This window comes from Aspergillus foveolatus (assembly GCF_047715535.1).
Source record: "Aspergillus foveolatus strain CBS 279.81 unplaced genomic scaffold BDW70scaffold_30, whole genome shotgun sequence".
In the NCBI taxonomy this organism is placed as follows: Eukaryota; Fungi; Ascomycota; class Eurotiomycetes; order Eurotiales; family Aspergillaceae; genus Aspergillus; species Aspergillus foveolatus.
The window spans coordinates 204571-223948 of NW_027396094.1; the positions used below are offsets into that span (position 1 = coordinate 204571).

At 51.7% G+C, this 19378-nt stretch overlaps 8 protein-coding genes across 8 annotated transcripts; 1 reads left to right on the plus strand and 7 right to left on the minus strand.

Annotated features, from left to right (window-relative positions):
• Nucleotides 1–1508: 1508 nt before the first annotated feature.
• BDW70DRAFT_168911 (sugar porter family MFS transporter) lies at nt 1509–3487 on the plus strand (the record flags this gene model as incomplete). Its single annotated transcript, XM_073742581.1, has 6 exons — nt 1509–1837; nt 1920–2118; nt 2177–2601; nt 2748–3046; nt 3116–3362; nt 3411–3487. Exons 1-6 carry the CDS (start codon nt 1660–1662, stop codon nt 3485–3487), a joined length of 1425 nt encoding a protein of 474 aa, XP_073595202.1. The 5' UTR covers nt 1509–1659.
• A 209-nt stretch (nt 3488–3696) lies between these two features.
• On the minus strand, nt 3697–5970 carry BDW70DRAFT_137860 (MFS transporter). The gene is made up of 3 exons (XM_073737113.1): nt 5312–5970; nt 4140–5255; nt 3697–4087 (listed from the first exon to the last, which is right to left on the minus strand). Exons 1-3 carry the CDS (start codon nt 5662–5664, stop codon nt 3844–3846), a joined length of 1713 nt encoding a protein of 570 aa, XP_073595203.1. The 5' UTR covers nt 5665–5970; the 3' UTR covers nt 3697–3843.
• Nucleotides 5971–6703: 733 nt separating this feature from the next.
• Nucleotides 6704–7850, minus strand: BDW70DRAFT_137862 (uncharacterized protein). The gene is made up of 2 exons (XM_073737114.1): nt 7256–7850; nt 6704–7178 (listed from the first exon to the last, which is right to left on the minus strand). The coding sequence occupies exons 1-2, from the start codon at nt 7564–7566 to the stop codon at nt 6950–6952; spliced, it is 540 nt and encodes a 179-aa protein (XP_073595204.1). The 5' UTR covers nt 7567–7850; the 3' UTR covers nt 6704–6949.
• A 357-nt stretch (nt 7851–8207) lies between these two features.
• Nucleotides 8208–10215, minus strand: BDW70DRAFT_160792 (acyl--CoA ligase; the record flags this gene model as incomplete). Its single annotated transcript, XM_073740901.1, has 5 exons — nt 8208–9205; nt 9264–9366; nt 9437–9768; nt 9856–10116; nt 10182–10215. The coding sequence occupies 5 exons, from the start codon at nt 10213–10215 to the stop codon at nt 8208–8210; spliced, it is 1728 nt and encodes a 575-aa protein (XP_073595205.1).
• Nucleotides 10216–10639: 424 nt separating this feature from the next.
• On the minus strand, nt 10640–11587 carry BDW70DRAFT_168913 (HNH endonuclease family protein; the record flags this gene model as incomplete). The annotated part of the gene is made up of 4 exons (XM_073742582.1): nt 10640–10848; nt 10911–11049; nt 11163–11331; nt 11400–11587. 4 exons carry the CDS (start codon nt 11585–11587, stop codon nt 10736–10738), a joined length of 609 nt encoding a protein of 202 aa, XP_073595206.1. The 3' UTR covers nt 10640–10735.
• Nucleotides 11588–13722: 2135 nt separating this feature from the next.
• Nucleotides 13723–14697, minus strand: BDW70DRAFT_67814 (peroxiredoxin family protein). Its single transcript, XM_073744556.1, has 4 exons — nt 14389–14697; nt 14159–14322; nt 13950–14090; nt 13723–13887 (listed from the first exon to the last, which is right to left on the minus strand). The coding sequence occupies exons 1-4, from the start codon at nt 14549–14551 to the stop codon at nt 13852–13854; spliced, it is 504 nt and encodes a 167-aa protein (XP_073595207.1). The 5' UTR covers nt 14552–14697; the 3' UTR covers nt 13723–13851.
• Nucleotides 14698–15325: 628 nt separating this feature from the next.
• BDW70DRAFT_67840 (uncharacterized protein) lies at nt 15326–16465 on the minus strand. The gene is made up of 2 exons (XM_073744557.1): nt 15799–16465; nt 15326–15741 (listed from the first exon to the last, which is right to left on the minus strand). Exons 1-2 carry the CDS (start codon nt 16265–16267, stop codon nt 15650–15652), a joined length of 561 nt encoding a protein of 186 aa, XP_073595208.1. The 5' UTR covers nt 16268–16465; the 3' UTR covers nt 15326–15649.
• Nucleotides 16466–17048: 583 nt separating this feature from the next.
• Nucleotides 17049–19254, minus strand: BDW70DRAFT_150946 (putative C6 transcription factor; the record flags this gene model as incomplete). Its single annotated transcript, XM_073739236.1, has 4 exons — nt 17049–18137; nt 18199–18880; nt 18924–19043; nt 19103–19254. 4 exons carry the CDS (start codon nt 19252–19254, stop codon nt 17049–17051), a joined length of 2043 nt encoding a protein of 680 aa, XP_073595209.1.
• Between the last annotated feature and the right edge of the window lie 124 nt (nt 19255–19378).

The window sequence follows — 19378 nt, forward strand, 5'->3', positions numbered from 1 at the left end:
ACCGCCCTGGATATTGACATCTGCTTTATGATCAAGAAGCAGCCTCACAATCTCCCGATGTCCTTTATATACAGCAGCATAAAGAGCAGTTTCATTATAACAGCCCTGAGTATTGACATCTGCTCAGCGGCCAAGAAGTAGCTTTACGGTCTTCTGATCTCCAGTGGATGCAGCCTCTTGGAGAGACATCTTTCTGTGACTTTATCAGTATTCTAATATGTTATAGCACCTACAATAATTGCTTAGCATGATTTTGCATATGTTGAATGACGAGGTAGGTACAACCTTGGGATCTCCGACTCAATATATTTGGGTGAGATCCACTTGCATCAGTGATTAGAGCTGATAGTTGCGTTGCGCTGTACTTAATGCGCAACTAGACTCTCATCAGATCTTTGTCGCTGTCTGTGGCTATTTGCGGCTCCCGAGATTCGCACGAGGCCGGAAGTTATAATCAGTACGTGGTGGCTGGATCCAAGCTGAGAGGCGGCCGAAAAAGCAATTAATGCAGTAGCAAGAAATTGGAAGAGCGCCTGAGCGCCCCAATCCCCTACCCAATCATGTCTGACAAGCATGGGTGTGCCTTAACATTTTTGCCCGGGCCATTTGCTGACGCTGTTCCTCTATCTCCTCTTTCGTGACGCCGGGGTATGTGTCGTCGCCCCTCTTTGCCCCTGAAATGGCCCCAACACGACAGTATCTTTAAATAGGCTTTACGCAGCTAGGGCGGCGCCATGATACCTCTGCTCATTTGAGCCATGAAAGCCAACCTGAAATGCCGTTGGTGCACGCTGGTCTCACCGACTTATCCATACGATTTACAGCAAAAGTGCTGATATCAGGCTGGCTGCAACATCTACGGTGCCAACCAGCTAAGTCAGCAGAACGGGACTTCTAGATGATCTTAGTAGATCCGACCTCGGCCTCGCTGCGAATCAATCCTGGTATTTCAATAGATCGCAATCTTCCCAATGCTGGCGTTTTCCTTGTTCAACGAGGTCGGTGACTTTGCATCTGGATCTGAGACTACGTCAAAGTCCTAAGCCTCTACCTTCTAAAACGGTAATGGGTGATGATAGGCGCGATGATATGGAGGAGTGAACAGAGAGAGCAGAATGTCAGATCGGAGGGCCAATCGTAAGGGTAAAGCCAGATTGCCGACGCCAGGTCACCTCAGTAGTGCCAGCCAATAATATTGGCAACGTGTTGGTACACTCTGCAATCCCCCTGTCAAGGAGACTACTACGTAGTCTGATTGACTCATGTCGCTGGAGCTATCTCTCACACCCCCCACTCGTCTCTTGGGGCTCTAGCCCAGACTCGATACAGATGGTGCTATGCCGAGCCGCGATGATGCTATCCACCACCCTCGAATCACAAGATGAGGTCCTCAAACTAAGCAATAACGTGGCTTCATATCGTCAACACCCAGCGCCATGCCGCCATCCCGCAATGCCATGTTCCCGTGCCCGCTGGTTGCTTGGACGTGTCTGGTCATGAGCGCTGTAGAGCTTCCCCGCATCAGCCAGCATACAAAGAGTGCACGGCCGGCCGATCAGGCGCAGATTGACTTTTCCCTCGTCTTCCTGTCTATACTGTTAATACTGTCGATACTAGCAACTAGCATTTTCAGGCTGATCTGCTGTTCCGTCCGTCGTTATGGGTAAACTGCTCGGTCGCCTACGGGCGACGTTCCTAGTATCGGTCTGCTGCGTGGGATCCTTCCTCTTCGCGTACGATACGGGCATTATTGGCGGAATCCTTACCCTGGACTCGTTCAAGCAGTCGTTTCGATACTCGGAGGCAGAGCGGGCAGATATCGCTTCGAACTCTACCAGTCTTCTGCAGGCCGGAGGCATGTCCTGGTCTCGACCCCCGAGCAGTTCTGGCAGCTTGCTGACCTTATGTCTTCAATCTAGCTTTCTTTTCCTGCTTTTTCGCCTGGCCGTTCACCAAGAAGTTTGGTCGCCGATGGTCGATCGCGCTCGCCTCCTTGATCTTCTGCATCGGTGGAATCATCCAGGTGGCCCCAACGCACTCTATCGGCGCCTTCTACGCTGCTCGTGTGATTAGCGGTGTCGGCGTCGGCATGGCCACCGTAATGGTGCCCATGTACAGGTACCCCTCTGCCGCCAGCTATTGATCTTTATCTAAGCTGACATCCCGTCGTGGACAGCGCGGAAATGAGCCCTAAAGAGATCCGAGGACAGCTGGGCAGTTTGTTCCAGTTCTTCTTCACGCTCGGCGTCATGACCTCGTACTGGATCGACTACGCCGTCGAAAAACACGTCGCATCCTCGGATCGTCAGTGGCAGATCCCAATCGGACTGCAGCTCGTGCCGGCGGGGATCCTGGGCCTCGGCATGCTGTTTCTCAAGGAGAGCGTGCGATGGCTCGCCAGCGTCGGTCGACATGATGAGGCACTGCAATCCCTGATCTGGGTCCGTGGAGGAGAAGACACAGAGGAAGTCCGCACTGAGATGGCCGAGATTCTAGACGGCATCAGCGCCGAGGTGTCTGCAACCGAGGGCGTCACCTGGAAAGAGCTGAATCTTCCAGCCAATCGGTTCAGGATTTTCATTGCGATAAGCATCCAGATCGGTACGTCTCCTTGCTAGAATAGGACTCTCAATTGGGTCTATGCTGACAACTCCAGCCGCGCAATGCACCGGAAACACCTCGCTGGCATACTGTACGCTTGCTCATCTTCAAAGCATGTCTGCGACCCCTGGAACTGACCGTAGCAGATGCGCCCCAGATCTTCGGTGCCGTTGGAACGAGCGAAAACGACACGCTCCTGATCACAGGTTTCTTCGGTGTCGTCAAAGTTGTAGCATGCGGGATCTTCGTCCTTTTCCTAGTTGAACGGATTGGGCGAAAATGGTCTCTAGCCCTTGGGGCCTTCATGATGGGAGCACTCATGCTTATCGTCGCGATCCTCGCGAAGGTGTTCACGCAGGATTCAACCGCGACTAAAATATCGTCTCCTACCGCTGCATCAATTGCAATGATCTATCTGGAGGCGGCCTCGTATAACATGTCTTGGGTAAGCTATCAGCCAGAGCCGGTCCAGACCAGCTGAACCGCCAGCACAGCAAGCTAACAGGTCGACTAGGGCCCTGTTCCATGGCTCTACATGAGCGAGATCTTCCCAACGCGCATACGAGAGATCGGTATCGCTGTCGGAACGGCTACGCAGTGGTTATTCAACTTTGTGTTCTCGCAGGCGACACCGCATGCCGTAAATAACATGGGCTGGCGGACGTTCCTGATGTTCTGTATCTTCAACTGGGCAATCGTGATCTACGTCTTTCTGTTCATCAGGGAGACGACTGGCAAGTCGTTGGAGGAGATGGAAGATGGTATGTATTTCGTGGTGCAAGGTGTACAATAATGCTGACAGCTCGCAGTATTCAAATCGAACATTGCTCGGTTTAGGAAAGATGAAGAGCGTGCTGCGGATGGAGCTCCTACGCATACGCAGTAAGACTGCGTAAGGCTGCGATCGCTCAATGATCGATCCTGCTCTATAGTTGGATGGTAGTAGAGTGGATAATATAATGAACACAACTAATCGTGCGAATCATTCGATATTTCCTATCTAAACTACGGTTTTGAATCCACCTGATATGTTCCCGCATACACCGGAAGGCTCAATCCTGAGCGCCTAATCTTGATGGGTCCAACGGCTGAATATGCATATAATGAGTGCCTTTCTCTTATTTTGAGCAACACGCTAATGATGTATATACAAAGTTCATAAGTCATGACACATGGTCGTTCATATACACAGATTCTATGAGCCGTCAAAACCAGCCCGGCCAACGCCTCTCAATGCGATTCTCAGACATCTCCCTTCTTCTGAGGGCTATACACCGAAGCGCAAGCCAGCTTGCTCTTCTGTCTCAGCCACGGCCCGTACATACGGAACAGCACCGGGATCGGAATCATGGCAGCAGCGATACATCCCAGCAAGGTGCCAGCCCACTGAACGCCGAGGTCCTCCATCATCTGCCTTGAAAACAACGGAAACGCACATCCCAACGCAGAGCGCAAAATGGTATTCGCAGCGATTGTCGACGCAGCGCTGTTGTGGTTAATCCAAAGAAAAATGGGCAGAGGAACGGCGATGGACTTACAAGGTAGGATAGCAGTCAACGATATAGTTGAAGCACTGCAAGAAAATACAGAAGATGCCGAGACCGGTGAGCACCCCCGATGCAACTGGCGCCATCCAGTGGATATCGTCCCTGTACCCGCACCAGCCGAACCAGAACAGGCCAGCCGAGAACGCGACGGACCCGACAATGGCCGGCGTGAGACGCCATTCCGGTACGGGCTGGCCGTGGTTCGCTTCGAGCTTGCGCCTGTACGAGCCTTGCAGGGTGAGCACGTATGCGCCGCCCACCAGCTCGCCGATGATAAGGCCGATGAACGCCAGTCCACCGACACCGATGTTCATCCCATACACCTGCTGGAAGACAACCGGGTACGCGCCGAGGAGGGCATACATAAGCCCATACACGAAAGAGATATACAGCGAGACCAAGAGTAGAATCGGCTCGGTGATGAGCATCTTCAGCGGCCGCGTAAAGTTGTTCCTCACAAGCTCCATGAACTCCACCTCCACCTCATCTTGCTTCGCATGTATCCCCCAGTTATGCGTCTGCCGCCGCAAAACCGCAGCCTTGTGCACCAGTATAACTGGCGCATACGTCTCGTCCATGAAACAAAGCGCTAGCACAAAGCCCAGGAAGACCATGATTGCCGAGATATAATGGATCCACCGCCAGCCTAACGTCATGGCGATGAAACCTCCTACAAAGGGCGCCGCAAAGGGCCCAATGAACACTGCCATGCAGAATACAGACATGACGATCCCCCGCTGGGCCGTGGAAAACAGATCTGCGAAAACGGCGGGCACGACAGACACGGGACTTGCCGCGAACAGTCCAGCGAAGAAACGCGTTAGCATAACCGTCTGGATATCTTTTGCGGTTCCGCCTGCTATCGTAAATATCCCGCATCCGAAAACCCCTAGACAGATCGGTAACCGTCGGCCGACGAGCTCGGACATGGGGGCCCAGGCAATCGGACCGGCAGCGAAGCCGAGGACGTATAAAGTCACTCCGAGCGAGCCGACTTCCGTCCCGACGTGGAATTCTTCTGTCACAGCAGATATACCCGCTGAGAACACGGCGCTCGTGAAGGAGGTCGCGAATGTGCTGTACGAGAGGATGCAAACAAGGAATATCCTGACCAGCCATTAGCGATCTAGGCCTGACCAAGCCTCAGCATACTGAAAGCATACCTCCTCATTAACGACCAGTTATACGGATGCAGAGGATCCCCTGCGCCGTCAAACTCGACCACAAAGTCCTCAGGATCCGGCAGGAGCGGCGGGTACTCCTTGCCTGCGCCCATGGGAAGCCATGTCTCGCGCGGCTGGGGCCCACGCGTTGACCCAACGGTGGTCTTTTGTTGCAGTCGGTGTGTTTCGATACGGGAGAGCTCGAGAGAGTCAGGTTGGTCGAGGGTTTCGGTGTCGCTGTCGGCACTGGCACTCGCGCTGGTGGGTGAATAAGACGGATGAGCATCAATATCGGTGCTTGTTGTGTGGAAGTCTTTGTCATCTATATGCGTTGCATGGCCGTGGCGATCCATACTGATATCAGCCGTCCGGTTTGCGGTCTGGCCAGATGGAGCAGGCTAATAGGACAATTGCGTTGGTTTGATAGCCCCTATTTTCTCTGCGAGAAAACAGGCGACAACGGCCTCCCTATATACCCCCATCGACGACATCCCTTCTAGACCTCAGACCCATCCTGGTGTGCGATTGCAAATTTTCTCCCCGGTTCTCTCGGCCTCCCGAGTCCCATCGTACTATCATCGGTTTTGCCGTCTCGGGGGAGGAAAGCCCACAGGGCCACAGTATTCCAGGCGAGGACCCGTCGGCGGCGCAGGTTTCATATAATTTCTAGCAAACCAGGCTCCATACTTTTCCGCACGGGCATGTTGACATCAATGCCCTAATTTTAACATCTGGTGTCAAGCCACATTTGATATCAGGGCTTGGCCAATGAGCATGCAGCTTCGTAAAGAATGCTCGGTTCCGCTCGGAGATGTGGCTGGTGAGCCTCGGCAATATGGCGCACGCCGAAAGAAGCCGGTGATAGCCGCTGGCGGTTACTTGCGCTCGTCTCCAGTTTTATACTTGTACTCCGGTTTTTTCTTATCAAAACTTGTCAAAATTGGCAAGCTAGAATCAAGCGTCAGGCTGCAAACTGGCTGGATCTGGGTATCGGGTGTAGCTCTTTTGCCACATCGTTTATTGAGCCGAGAAGTTCCTCTACTCGAGTCAGCTCTAGCAGTCGAGACGTAGCATAGATAGAATCTGATCAGACTGTATTCTTCGGGCTGTCGTTTGTCAGTATCAACTCCTGGTGCCTGAGCTTTTAGGTCGAAACCACAACGGCCGTCGCCCATGGTATGCTCGGTGGGTCACACTATGGGTCAAGGTACAATGTTATGTTTGGGTCAATAGTCAAGACTCAATGGTTGGCTAGTGGCCTTCAGATGCTAGGAGAAAACAAGCGATGATATCAGCTACGCAAAGTGCCTAAAATCGGTTACGTATGAGCTAGCGGCCTGCCGGGCTGTTTTATACAGTACTTTCTACAGAGTATCCCCACTAGGCGCACGGTGCCCATGAATCATGTATTGGTACTGCTACTAGTAGGCTAGCACTCGATACTAAAAGAGTTAGGAGCGACCCAGTATAAGACTGCGTGGATGTGCGGCTGTCTCGAGACTGGCTGGCTAGCCCTAATTCTGTGTTTAGGCGGTAATGTAGTATGAACTGATGCATGAGCTACTAGGCAACTCCTATCTAAAACCGAGCTGGGAACAGTCACCCGACCTAAACTGCACGTAACCGCGATTTTCAGGCTCACTTTTGCTTTAGTTTCCTTTTTGGCTTTGGTTTTGCTATCTTCATCCCCAAATACGAAACAAACGCCGCAACTCTGTTCTTCAGTCGTGACATCTCAACTTCCAACCCTTGACCCTTTTTGGGTACGGGGCCACGAACGAGCGGACATGGACACGAGCAATCCAGCTTCACCGCATTAATCGAGTATATGCTCAGCGAGAAGGGTCCTTCTTGCGAGGAGCCGGAGCTGCACAGCCGTCCGATGAGTACATGCGGTTCAACGGAAGACCACACATGATCAGACATATAGAGAAGGGGAGTTACCTATAAATCCAAATCCCAAACCTTCTCACTTTCTGCAAATCCAGCTCCCTCGGATGCGCGCTCATAAACGTGCTCGTCCGCCGACGCTGCGGCACCAGGTCGCTGAACCGGAGGACCTCCCTCGTGGCCGTCATAAGGCCCTTCTCATTGATGCAGCGAAACTGTGCCTCCCACGATAGGAAGGACCGGTCGTCTTCTAGTGCGAGCGTATATGTCTTCCCGTCTGATTTGCCGAGCACGAGCTCGATAGCGTCGTAGCCGCTCAGGTCCCAGGATTGGATGAAGTTGTCGTTGTCGAGCGCGGACTCCATGAATGCGTAATTGGAGAGAGACTTGAGGCTCGTGTTTTTGGTGGCGTTAGTGTCTGAATGGAGCGAGCTCTGGTCGAGCCAGCCGTAGAACTCGGTCGTCTCGGCGTAGGGATGGTGCTCTATGGAGGCGTAGGTGAGGTCTCCGGTGCCATTAGTGGTAATGTCACTATTTGCTTTAAGAGGAAGGGTTGCCCTTTTGCTTGTACGGGTGTGCCAGGTGCCTGGCCATGATCTGCTTGAACCGGTGAGCACAGGCTTGACTTGATAATAGGAAAAGGGGAAGCTGACTCGCCGCCGCGAAAGAGGATTTTGCGGGCTGTTATGTGCTTGGTGCAGTCCATGGTATGATTTCCTAGGTGAATATGGCAGATGGGATGATAAAATGGGGGTCAGCTAGGTGAGAGAAAGACATTGCGTGACCTTCGGAGTATATGTCCATAGTCCAAGTCAAGGTTTGTGCGCGAGTGAGCTGAGCGGTTCCTGTCCAATGAATGGACTATTACTCGAAGCCCAATAATGAGAAGCGGACTGGTAATTAGAAAACAAACATAAGGCATGGAGAAAGCGATGGAGACCCCTGGTGGTTAAAAGCCCAACCCTAGTTCCCTAACTACCTGGCTACATCTATGTCTAAGAGATATCTACAGCCTCGCTCTCACCTTCTCGTCCCTCACAACTAGCCTCTTCTCAGCCTTGTTCTCGCCCTTGTACTTACTCCTCTCTCGATCGCGCAGCACCCTCCTCAGAATCTTCCCACTGGCGCTTTTCGGAACCTCTTCCAAGAACTCGACCTCGACAATCCACTTATGGCGCACCTTCTTCGCCTTGACGTACTCAATCAGGTCTTTCCCAACAGCCTGTACACCCTCTTCACTTCCCAGTCGCCGCTTGACGTCTCCCTTGAGCACAACATACGCCTTCGGCCTCTCTCCCGCATAGTCATCCGCCACCGAGGTAACGCCCACATCCTCAACATCTGGATGACCCAGGAGCAGATCTTCAATCTCAGCCGGTGAGACCGCAATTCCCTTAACCTTGATCATCTCCTTGATTCGATCAGTGATCACGATGAACCCCTCGCGGTCCATGTATCCCACATCCCCCGTATGCAGCCACCCGTCCTCATCAAACGTCTCCCGCGTAGCCTTCTCATTATTCAGGTATCCCATGACAATCTGCGGTCCGCGCGCAAGGATCTCTCCCTCCTCTTCTGGTCCAACCTCTGTGCCAGTCTCGGTGTGAATGATCTTCACCTCCGTATTCGCAACAATCATCCCTCCGCGCTGCGCATACTCATATGATTGTTTCTCCGGCGGATGCGCCGTAATGCAGCTGCACGACTCGGTCATACCGTACCCCTGCTTAAACCCAGTCCAGGGAAAGCGGGCCTGTAGTTTCTGCAGTATCTCGCCGGAGATCGGGGCCGCGCCGGACGAGAAGCGCTTTACGTGCGAGAGGTCATAGTTCGACACAATGGGATCTTGTAGAAGGCGGATTATGATGGGTGGAACGGAGAGGATCTCCTCGATGCGGTATTCCACGATCGTGTCAAGCATCGATTTCATAGTGAAGGACGGGAGCATGTACACTATGCTGTTGCGGATGATGGGGAGGTGCATTTGGTGGACAAGGCCAGTTACTATGGGTCATGTTAGTGCGTGATTGCAAGGGTAGTTGTATTGATAGGGTCAACGCACTGTGGAAAAGAGGCAAAACGGCAAGTGACTTCTTCGTGTCCTCGTGCGTAAGCTGGATAATCTGCATGCACTGCGCGATGACATTGTGATGAGCAATCATAACCTGCCAATGTCAGCACCATGTTCCGTCTGCCCGTCATTGCCTAGAACAGAGATGAAGACGCATAACTTACAGCCTTCGGCAACCCTGTCGTTCCCGAGCTGAAGCTCAAAAATCCACAGACTTCGCGATTCGTCTTGCCCTCCGGGATGCGATACGGCACGGCTTGACCAGATTTTCCATATCTCTCCCCTCTCTTCACCAGAGTCTGCACAGAGACATACCCCTCCTTCATGCCCTCCAGCAGAAAGATCCGTTCAGCGGGGATCCCCGCGTTCTGCGCCGCGGGAATCGCAACATCCATCGACGACGGGACCGTCATCAGATACTTGGCGTTTGCGGTCTTGAGCGCGTAGCTCATCTCTTCAATGTTGTAGGCCGGCGATGCGCCAGAAATCACGCCTCCTGTCCGCGCATCCATTCAGCACTTCTTCGTTCTTTCCAACTCGAGAAAAAAAAAAAAAAAAAAAAAAAAAAAAAGCGGGAGCATACCGGCCCGTACAACGGCGAGCATAGCAACGGGGTACCAGATCGTATTGGGACTGAAGAGCGCGACTGTGTCGCCGGGTTTCAGGCCGTAGTCCTTGACTAGGGCTGTCGAGACGTGGGTCGTGAGGTGTGCAAGGGCATCGTAGCGGATTGACTCTTTGGTGATGGCGTTGACGAAGGAACCTAGGTTGTTCGCATTGCTCTGCCGGAGAGGCGAGTACTCTGAGTCGAAGAGCCAGGGCCAAATTGGGAGGTTCGTTGGGACTGGAGCGTGGATTGTTAGTAAGATTTTGAATATATGAGCACTATAGACAGAGAAGGGCACGCACTGTCGATGTGCGGTCTGGTGGATTTGAAGATCATCCTGTCTATCTTTCTCAAACAGTTTATGGTCGATTAGCTGTCAGTTCTGAGATCTTGGACCGCAGTGCCAGAGCCCGTCACTATATTTAAACGAGATATATCTGGGGAAAATGCGGGGAATGGAGGTGGAGGTGAGTGGGACAGACTGGAGACCGGACATGGCCCGAGGTTATAGACCCCGCATCCAGTCGGTTAAAGAGATATCATTTTGTATAGAAACTTGCCTGCGAACCGATCACCGAGGATGGTGGACCAATCCTAGATGGCACTATCACCACTCAGAACGGGTCAAAAACCTCCATATCGGTTCGAAAACCACGTTGGAATCGGTTCGGGTGTCTAACAATCGCAATCCCAGTACCGGCCATATATTCTACTATAGTCTGCCCTTACATATAGCCGATATAGCCTGCCATTTATGCTTGAAATAGGGAGCTGCATACTGGGGCCAACGGACGAGAAACTCCCCATTCTTTAATCAATACATTCAATTGCATTCATTGGTTCTCTATGCGACAACCTAGCATTTCGCAAGCAGATCTTCCAAGGCACTCTTCTCGGCTGAGGTCACGCTCAGTCCATACGTGTACTTGACGGTCGTCCACATCTTGCCGTATGTGCAGTGGTAGGACTCTGCATGAATATGTCAGTCATTTCCCGAAGACAGATAGGCAGGGATTGCAAGGATCAAGTACCGAGTGGAGGCAGCCACTCTTCAGGCCCAGAATCGCTCTTCTGCTGGTTGACATTGTCCGTCACGGCCAGCAGCTGCGGAATGCTCAAGTCGTTGGCGAAGGCCTCGCGCTCGTCGGTCGTCCATTCACTTGCTCCGGACTGCGATGCGTATTGTTAGCGAAGAATTCCTGCATCTGGCATCCCTAGCATCTAGCATTCCTAGCATTCCAGGGTGGTATTGGGCGGTGGTTGTTCGCTTGATAGGTACATACATTCCATGCATTCGACAAGGGCACAACGTGGTCAATATCGACATCGCTAGTGGCCGTCCACGTCTCCCCATCGTACGGAGAAGTCCAGCTCCCAGTGATGGAGCAGCCAGAGCCGGTCTCGACGTTGGTGCCGTCACGAATGAGGACACGGTCGCGCGTGTCGCATGAGCTGGACAAACATGTTAGCCCTGATCACCATCACGGCCTGTCTCGGGGGCCGACAGAAGGTCGACATACTCTCCCTGACTGATCCAATGCGGGAACAGATCCCGATCGTAGTCTGAGCTTGCGCCGGCTTCCCTGACGGTCAAAGCCTCGAGCTGGGTCTCTGCGACCGAGGTCGAGGGAATACCGGGCGGCGTAGCGCCGACCCGGGCGACTTGTAGAGAAGCGGCGCCAAGGAGGATGGGGAAGAGGCGAGGCATTGCGGTGGTTTGGGACTGGGAGTGGTATTACTGGGTATGTAGGGCACGGGAGGGTTAGATAGCGCTTTATATGCCTTAACCGGCAGCCGCAAGCTTATAGGCAGCGATAGCGATGTCGGAGGACGCCGCTGATGCCAACCGACTCTGAGAGATAGTGCGGCGGCATCTCATATCGTGATACAGCTCCATATCTGGTGGTTATGTTGCACGCGGAACAGAGCTGGCGCTGATTCGCTGTCTGGGACAGATCGTCGGGGCTGCAGCAGAGCGGTTACATCGGCGAGCCTTGGTCGACTCTTCGGTCTCTCTTGGGCAGGCACGCTGCGAGAACGTGCGCTTGGCAGCGGTTCTTCAGCCTTATCAATGGGCTCTTGCTGTGGTACTAGAATGACTCGGCCCGTTTCATCTTGATGCGGGTCGGGGTCCAACCGCGAATCGTTATTCAAGCAGCCAGCAACGTGATAGACTGATAAGCTGGTGCCCAGGGGTCAGGCACAGCCCATTGCCTGTGCCATGGCTTTAACAGATGCGGTGTTCGCCGGTACTGGTCCATAATCAACCGCAATACTGGGCCGTCACCTTGAGCAATATCATACACGCTAACATACTTCATCGTCTTATGTCTGCTGCAGGATGGTCTCTGTAGCACTTCTCAAGCCTCCAACAGCCATTACTTTCAATAGGACTGTCCTATGCGATTGCGAAGTCAGTGAAGCGGCACAGAAATAACAGCTTGCCATTAGCGCGAACGATGTTCTTGACCAGGCAAGCGATCCATGGCAGGCGCTTGCAGCCCATTGCGAAAGAGACTTGTTGGTCAGTGAGGTACACTGGATGGTAGGTGAGGTCTGATATTAACTCGTGTCGATTAGCAGATACCCCCTGGAGCAGCGAAATTATACTTATTTCCGTCAGATTATCTCAGCCTCATCAATTGGAGCACAATGCCTGAGAAACTTGTCGCTTTTTCTTAGTGGAAGGCTGCCTGTTCGCCTGGAAATTTGACGCGAAGCATATATCACCTCTGCGTGCTGAGACGAAAGCGCAAGGTCACCCTTGTCTCTGGGACCAATATCTCGCTTCTGCACCGCCTTCCACAAGTGCACGAACTCAGGCTGTCTTGTTACCGTCGCGCGTCTTTTCTATACCAAATACAAACCAGGCTATAACGCGGGTACTTGTCCTGTGACCCAATATTGACAGAGGCGACGATAAGGACTTTGCAGCGAGTACTGGCATGGTTGAGGATTGCGTCGCCGTGCGAGCACCTGAGTCTTTCATATTAAACTCGCCTAGGAGTATGTTCGACCCGGTGATACTCAAACAGCCTAGGGCAAGGCACAATACTCGAATGTCGTCAAGAATAGACTCGACTGAACGATGCCGCCCAAACTCGTCCTTGTCCGCATTTTTCTAGTGAGGCTGAACCTTGGCTAACCGAGGAGCAGCAGAGGAAAAAAGATATGACGGAATATGGCTTCGTGAATTATCGAGCTTTGGGAAATACCACGCTGAGTGCTGCTATTTTTGAGCCCTGGTCTAGAACAGGCAGCATTCAATAGCTGGACCTTGCCCAACCTTTCCCCTGACCATACAATCCCGGAAAGATGAAAAATGGCCTAGACTGGCGTTTGGCCGAGAACAAGCGGATGCGTGATAAGTGTTCCAGCATTGTTGCTCTGAGTCGTCGCACTTGGGTTGTCACTATCTCATAACATTGATCCCTAGACTTGTTCAAGCATAATATAAAGGTAGAAGCTCAGTCTAGTATCATATCCAGCTCAGCGCTCAGTGCTCGACTCTCTGTATCCCACAGAGACTAAAGATAGCATGGAAGGCGTTAAGGTGCTGTGGTACGGCGCGGCGCTGCTGCTTTGTGCCCGACTTACTGCAGCCGTGCGTCCGGCCAGTTGCGGAATCCTGTCAGGGGTTTATTTAGATTCCTACGTGTTATACCTGAGTGAAATCAGCTGTTTTTGTCACTTATCGAGAGTAGATTGACATCTATGCGGAAATGAGGCATATCTCCGGCTGGCTTGTGGTGGTTATCACTTTAGCCAGCCAGAAGTATCACCAGCTCTTCCTTCAAACCCCGACTTGACGATGCATTCCCTATCGCACTCAAAGCAGGGTAAGTGGAGCCGAATCAGACAGCTCTCATGTCGATCGCAGCCAATATGCGGGGATAGACAGAACCTCAGCATTGCATTGCAGTCTCAATATATCTTCATTTGACCAAGCTAAACACGTTTATCATCAATCCTTTACAGATGAGCCAGCACTGCATCCGCTCCCGAAACCTATCGCAAACAGTTAGCCTCAGCCACCGAACGCCAAAAGTCAGAAATAAAAAAAGACGCACCTCAACGGCACCCTTCTTAGTCTCGATATCCGCATACGTGACCTTCCCATGATCAATGATGATCGCATACCGCCCAGTTCGACCACCATTGGCCCATCCAATGGAATCGGAGAATTTCGCGTCGGGGTCGGAAAGGAACAACTGTAGCAAGACAAACACCACGTTAGCGTGAACTGCGACTAAACGAGCGGCTAGAGAAGGAGCAGTACAATGTCATCACCTGTAACCTGGTTTGCCTTTCCCCAGGCACTCATCACGAAGGGATCATTAGACGCGACCACCGCAACAATCTGGACGCCCTTTTTCTTCAGCTCGGGGAGGTTCTTGATGTAGCCGGGGAGATGGTTCACGGAGCAGGTAGGAGTGAATGCGCCTATGAGCACGAGTCAGCATAAACCAAGAGAAAAAACATCATTTCAGAGGGAAGCGACAAGCACACCAGGAACCGAGAACAGAACGACTTTCTTGTCTGCCCACTCCTTGGAGGCATCGTATTTGATCGGAATGCCGCACGCGGTGACCTCACCCTTGTCTTCAGACCAGGGGATATACTGGAAAGAGACGTCGCTAGGGAAAGGGTCACCGGGCTTGAGGGGAGCCATTTTGTGTGAATTTTAGATCAAGAATTGGGATGGGAAGAGTGCAGTGAGGTGAAGGAAAGAGGATTGTTGACTGCGGGGTCTAGCGGGACCGAGGACCATGGGAGCTATCTCAGTTATTTATCAGCGGGGCCGGAGAGCTCCGTCATTGGGAGGTGGGAAAGGCGAATTCCCAGCCAACCAGCGTCGAGCGATCTACGTGCTTTTTTATATGAAGGAGTATGGTAATCAGAACAAGACTACCCTGAACGTATCCAAAGCTCAGGTTACAGGTCAAGTGACTCCCTATGACTGCTATGATTACTACTTCAACAGCGAAATGCAAGAGCATCAACTTTACATACTTCGAAAACTAGGGATCTGTTCACTTCGGCGAATTCATGACCATTGTCAACATTGTCACATTTTCAACATCGTCACAAATTCAACATTGCCAACCATTGGAATATCGTAGTTTGTAAACCGCCGAGATCAATACGAGGTAAAATATAGAACGAAGCTGAAGCCTTCGACCCGTAATATCCAAAATAAGCCAAACTTCTGAGCGTATCACTATTGATCCGGGACAGTGTGGTACACAGTCTCATTCGCAGCCGCATACTGGTGGCCTTACCAAGGGCCTTAGATCATGGGTATTATTCAAGCAGCCCGTATGTACTTAATTAGCTATGGCGTGACGGGAGGTTGGTGTCGGCTCTGGAGGTGGGTTGCTAGCGTCGATTTGGTCATGTGATTGATATATGTAACGAGCGATTGCATTGAAGGTCTTGAGGGTCCTCCTCTTCTAACTACAATCTGTATAGGCTATTTATGCCTTTTCAAAGGCTTCAAGAAAGAATGTTCTCGATATCAGTAGATAATTCAGTTAATATATAGATAGTTGCAATCCGCCTATGGCGGTGTGATTGCCTCATATGATTGGACGAGCGAGGTGCTGGATATTGATTAGTAAGAGGAGGTCCTCTCTGGTCGACAGTTGGTATGTGGCACGTGACATGTGTGATATGGGCGATCGGATAACGAGCTATGACAACGTCGTGAAGGAGTGCCTCCTTGCCGATATTGCCATAGACACCGTGGGAAGCATCATTATGTGGTGTATCATGGTGGAGTAAAGCAGAAATTGGAGAATCTGGGAGTAATCGCGCAAATGATGAGTTCGAACTTATGATTGAGGTATACCTGCTCTACAACTATAGAAACGAAATATATGTCAGATAGAAGCATATACCGAAATATAGGAAACATACCTGATGGAGATGGATGGGAGATGGGTGCGGAAATGGAGAGATATAGCAATAAATGAAGGGCAGTGTCCATACGAAAGGAAAATAGAGACATGAACCCACCACTATTATTACAGGGAGACCATAAAATACGGCAAATAAAATATGCCAATAGATCAGAAGACAAGGAGGAGATGGAAGGAAGAATGCCGGAAAAGAGCAGAGATACTATTAGTGCAAGATGCGAGACGAGATAGATGAGGCAGACAAGACAAATGCAGTTGATGAAGCTAAAGCGGGCTTCGAGGACACTGTAGTTTATGCAATAGTAACGTATAGAATAGAAGGCTTGAGAGGAACCTAGATAGATACAGAGTATATGTTCAACTAAGGTTACTTGCCAATGACAAGTGACACCGACGGATGCCAGAAATCCAACTGAATATTTCAATAGACCCAAACAGAAGCCAAAGAAAAGGTTGAATTGGATCATATATCACCTAAAATGACGCCTTGATATGCGGGACGATGGCTAAATGACGAAGAGATAGTGAAGTAAGTAGTAGATAGATAGTCATTAGTAGTTATCGCCCACGGCGGATTAGCTGACTCATCAAGGCAATCTTCGACCATATAACCTATGAAAGTTATAGCATAGAGAGCGAGTAGGGCTGAGAGATGCTCCGCAGATACAACAGATCACTTCCCTATGGCAGACCAGATGGACAACACAGGGGCAACCCCGGACCAACTGGTCCACAGATTACATGGCAGATAAATGACAGTCTATGACGGACTCCGGCTGGACTATACGAGGGCAACCCCTAGCCCAACCGGTGGGTCCGCGCATAGTATATGGCTAAGTAAAGAGCGGATAGATAGCGTGTAGATGACGGTAGATGTAGGAGGGAAAAAGAGAAAAATGAGGGAGAGAAGCGGCATTTATATCAGGAGCAGGCAGGCGCCAGGATTACCAATCAAATATCGAATTACCAATCCACCTCCGTATCGCTGGGAGTTCCTGCCCTATCATGTCTTTCTCAAAAGAAAAGCCAAGTGCCTGATAGCAAGGATGTAGCATACCAGTAATGGAGAAGACTAGTGGTACAAGACCTCCCAGGCAGATTGGTGAGATGTTGACCATCGACAGGGCTGAACTTTCGTTCTGGAAAAGACAGGGGCCCTTTCGTTCCTTCTTGGACAGAGGCGTGGTTGTGGCGGAGACTGGTAGCTCGTCATCATCCTCTGCAACTTCTATCCACCGAGGAACAACCTTAAAAGCAATGATTTATCATGCTCGACAGTCCATTGCTGTAATCCATCATATATCCTCCCTGAAAAGTGTCCAGCGATCCGACACCCATGATCTGATCTTCCAAATTGCCAACGGCTTCGAACCAATCCTTCAACTCTTGCGTCATCTGGGCCCCATCTGGTGTCTGACTCTGGGTGCTAGACGTTACGGCATGGTCAGCGAGGTCTTCGGTGGTGGCACCAACAACGTCGTTTTGCCGATGCATAAGCTGCGGGCCAAGCCGGCGAAGACCTTTGATCGACTTCCACAGCCGTCGTGAGATGTACGACCGCGCGGAGACACCTTTGACTAGCTCCAGAGCCATATAAAACTCTTCTCGGCAGGCTACGCTGTACTGGCTGGGTATCTGGGCGACAGCAAGGAACAGTGCCATCACCGCCGACACCAGGAACCAGTTGAAGACCACTTGCTGCAGCTGGTAAATGTCAGACGATGCGTGGAGCTGTGTGATAAACCGAATTGAGTCTTTGGCCATGTCAACTACGGTCTGGGTCTCGTTTGGGAAGCGCATCATATGTGCTGCTGAGTGCAGGACAGGGCGATGGATGAGCATCCGCAGCTGGTTTGCCCGGAGGTACACCAAGGAGCGGAGTCGGCGGAGGCTCCGTGTCTCAGCTTCTGCATAGCCTGAGGTACTTCGCAGGCGCAAAGAGTCTGGCAGAGCAGCAACCCACTGCAGGACTTGCCAGTCTAGGTAGTTCATCTCGTCCTTCTTGATCTCGTTGGTGTTGTTGAAGGCCGATATAAACCTCCAGACCTTTGCTGCTATCCTACTATACCGGACCATCATGCGCAAGTATGAATCATCCTCCTCTGGCTCTGGGAGCCAGGGGTCGATATCAGAGTCGTCCATGCTAAACGGCATGCCCGTTCCAAAGCTCCACCTCAGATCCAGTACCCGAACCGACCAAAACAGCTTGAGCACGCGGTTCTTTCCTGCTTTCAGAATAGCGGGATGCTTGAGTGTTTCTCTTCGGTGCAGCCCTTTCTCTAAGCACATGCGTTCCACAATCCCGATCGTTCGCCAAGCAAGAGTCTCCTCGTCGATCTGGAAATACAATATCGCCTACACCCATTAGATTCGTTGGTACTCCAGAGGTGCGACTTACCACAAGCGCGAGTAACGTAATGCTTTTGAGCTCTGGGGCTGCCCAGACATAGTGGTCCGCAGCATCTCGAACAGTCGCAAACAAACTCATCGCTAACTCACTACTCCCGCTCGCCTCTGCTGTCAGAGCGCACGCAAATACCAGTCGCAGGATGTGAACATCATCACTGTCCAACTCCCCGATGCCTTGTGGATGAGCAGGAGCTTGAAGCCAAGGTCCAGTCTCTGCCGGTCCGTACAGCAACTGGACATTGTGCAGAAGCTGATCTAGCTCCACTACCGGGTACATGGCTCCCATCTCCTCTTCATACACTCGACACAGCCGGAGGGCTTCCGTCTTGCTCATACTCCATAATGGGTCTCCAACATGACAAGATCCTGGCGATGGGGGAGTCGGCAGTGGCGACGGTTCCCGTGTTATGTCGCCTTCATTACGCTCAACTTCTATTCCACGTTCCTTGAGACTCGACTTGGCAAGATCGAAGCTAAAACCCGACGTCGTGGGACCCTGGAAAGTCAATTCCTTTGGCGCCATGGAGATACGCCTGTGTAGTCGCGGTCCAGCCTCGGAACGTGATATCGAAGCTGATGCATTACTCTGGGCGAGGGAGTGGACAGACGCGGTGAGGGCACTAATCTGGGCCTGCATGGCATTCATCTGCTCGTACAGCCGCTCGATTCCGCTACCCAATTAGCCTAAGCCTCGTCAAGGCAGCAATTACTTACATATTCTCATTTCCTCCAGGCTCATGAGCATTTTCATAGACGCACGATATGCTCTGCCTACCACACCTGCGGCACGGCCGCTCCCCGTTACACTTGATCTTCCGTTGTCTGCATGCGTTGCTTGAAACTGTCAGCAAGGTCGGGGATCGCAGCGCTAAGATATTGGACAATCTACATACCAGGCCTTAGCAATGTACTTTCTCCGCCTCTTTCTCGGCGCAGCATCAGCTTCAGCCTCCCGCTCTCGATCACGGTTGACGCTGACGGTAACGCTCTCATCAGGACTTCGTTCCCAGACGCTCGGATCGTGGGTGGAGATGGACGGATTCATGATGAACGTGATTGAATCAAAGACGAAAGGCGACAGGGGTAGTGGGCCGGCAAGGAAAAGGAGATTGTTGGAGGTGAGACTTGGAAAAGGCGGCCGACGTTGACGGCGGGCGGCCTGAGCGCAG

What these genes read in the sequence shown, in the direction of transcription:
- BDW70DRAFT_137860 (XM_073737113.1), bottom strand. Translation starts at nt 5,664, where the DNA reads ATGGATCGCCACGGCCATGCAACGCATATAGATGACAAAGACTTCCAC. An exon ending in AACTGGTCGTTAATGAGGAG is followed by an intron (nt 5,256 to 5,311) that starts GTATGCTTTCAG and finishes ATGGCTGGTCAG; the next exon opens with GATATTCCTTGTTTGCATCC. An exon ending in GTTGACTGCTATCCTACCTT is followed by an intron (nt 4,088 to 4,139) that starts GTAAGTCCATCG and finishes TAACCACAACAG; the next exon opens with CGCTGCGTCGACAATCGCTG.
- BDW70DRAFT_137862 (XM_073737114.1), bottom strand. Translation starts at nt 7,566, where the DNA reads ATGGAGTCCGCGCTCGACAACGACAACTTCATCCAATCCTGGGACCTG. An exon ending in TTTGGGATTTGGATTTATAG is followed by an intron (nt 7,179 to 7,255) that starts GTAACTCCCCTT and finishes ACGGCTGTGCAG; the next exon opens with CTCCGGCTCCTCGCAAGAAG.
- BDW70DRAFT_67814 (XM_073744556.1), bottom strand. Translation starts at nt 14,551, where the DNA reads ATGGCTCCCCTCAAGCCCGGTGACCCTTTCCCTAGCGACGTCTCTTTC. An exon ending in CGTTCTGTTCTCGGTTCCTG is followed by an intron (nt 14,323 to 14,388) that starts GTGTGCTTGTCG and finishes TCGTGCTCATAG; the next exon opens with GCGCATTCACTCCTACCTGC. An exon ending in AGGTTACAGGTGATGACATT is followed by an intron (nt 14,091 to 14,158) that starts GTACTGCTCCTT and finishes GTCTTGCTACAG; the next exon opens with TTGTTCCTTTCCGACCCCGA.
- BDW70DRAFT_67840 (XM_073744557.1), bottom strand. Translation starts at nt 16,267, where the DNA reads ATGATCCAATTCAACCTTTTCTTTGGCTTCTGTTTGGGTCTATTGAAA. An exon ending in CTCCCATCCATCTCCATCAG is followed by an intron (nt 15,742 to 15,798) that starts GTATGTTTCCTA and finishes TCGTTTCTATAG; the next exon opens with TTGTAGAGCAGGTATACCTC.